Here is a 1,442-nt window from a genome sequence, read left to right on the forward strand (position 1 = left end):
CCATATCCTATAAATCTTCATGCAGTACAAGGGACTTTTAACATCTCATAGACATTTTTTCTCGCTAATAAAGTCCATTATTTAATAAATTTCTTAGTCTTCTACTTCGGATTCAAGCAGTCAGCCATGTTGGATTTGCCCGTGCACTCAGATGCTTTCCTATTGGTCGAAAGACCAACTCTACCCAACTTTATTGCTCGGAAGCTATAATCTTGGACTAAACTCGCGTACGGGGGAACAATAGAAATGATGACGTCGATCTTGGCCGAAGCACCTGAGGTATATTGGACTAGTCTGGTATTGGATGGAATAGGGTGAAAAGTTGCATCGTGTGATAAGCGCTTGAAAATATAATATACATTTATTTTTTTAATATATCCATCATGGAGCGAGTTTTGATAAATATGTTTAAAGAAGCTTTTAAGTCGTGAATTAACTCAGCATAATTAAATTTCATTCTAGTTGCATTAAGGAATCCTTTTATCAACATGAGTGAAATTTTCTTCATCCACTCATTAGTTACAATGCTCTAGCATTTTGCTTGAGATGAACTTGGTTTATCAACACAAAAAAAGGAACACTTATTTGAGTTCTTGTGTTGTTTTACTAAAAAAAATTCATATCTGAGATGTATACAGCAGTATTATATCTGAGCAAACTACATTTGTAAGAAACATGCAACTTATCGACAGCTCTGCTATAACATCCGGAGACTGTCGCTTTGTCCTTGTAATGGGCTCATCAGTCTGGAAAAGTGAATAACCAAACTGGAGACAGTCGCCAACACATTAAAGCAGCAAGGACCAACAAACTGGTAGCAAAAATAGATTTAGCTCATCAGCATGAGTTTTCAGCAGTAGTTCGATTCAACTAATTACGAAGTAGTAAGTTACCGCTCTTATGGCAGGGCTAGGACAGAACTACATGCAACATATCAACAACCTGGTTAGTTTGCTGGCACTCTCGGCTCCAATGAGAAGAACAACATCTGCCTCCTGCTCCGTTATTAACTATTCTAGATTGGTCAGTCCATGCAAAAACCAATCTGCTATAGTCAAGGGGGTTTATCCCCAAATTCCTGCTCTTGTCCACCGGTTGTTACTATACACAAGGATGCCCATCCCTCCCCCCAAAAGACACCTGTTAAACAGGCAGGTTCTATAAATAGTGCCCCCCCCCCCGCAAAAAAGCAGCAGGGCCCCTAGCAGCCTACTGGATTGTCCTCTCCCCCCTGCAAAAAAATTTTTTTATAGGATTGAGTATTGTTAGATTTTAACTGCTTTAATATTTCTACCTATATTTTGAATTCATCAGATTAAATCTTAAAAATTTATTATTTATTATTACTAGTAAGTTATTTCTATTAAGTAAGATATGATTCGTTCATACGTGTTGAGTTTCTATATTTTTCCTCAATTTTTTTTCTAAAACATAACAAAATA

The 1,442-nt window shown here is 37.0% G+C and overlaps 1 protein-coding gene across 1 annotated transcript in view; it reads left to right on the forward strand.

Moving 5' to 3' along the window:
• Positions 1-675: 675 nt before the first annotated feature.
• The window catches only part of LOC129228685 (forkhead box protein K1-like), a 36,286-nt gene continuing 35,519 nt past the window's right edge, over positions 676-1,442 (forward strand). Inside the window, exon 1 of the mRNA XM_054863369.1 lies at positions 676-754. Within this exon, the coding sequence (XP_054719344.1) occupies positions 676-754 (79 nt within the window). The remainder of the gene's footprint in view (positions 755-1,442) is intronic.

The sequence above is a fragment of the Uloborus diversus genome, chromosome 8 (assembly GCF_026930045.1).
Source record: "Uloborus diversus isolate 005 chromosome 8, Udiv.v.3.1, whole genome shotgun sequence".
Taxonomy (NCBI): domain Eukaryota; kingdom Metazoa; phylum Arthropoda; class Arachnida; order Araneae; family Uloboridae; genus Uloborus; species Uloborus diversus.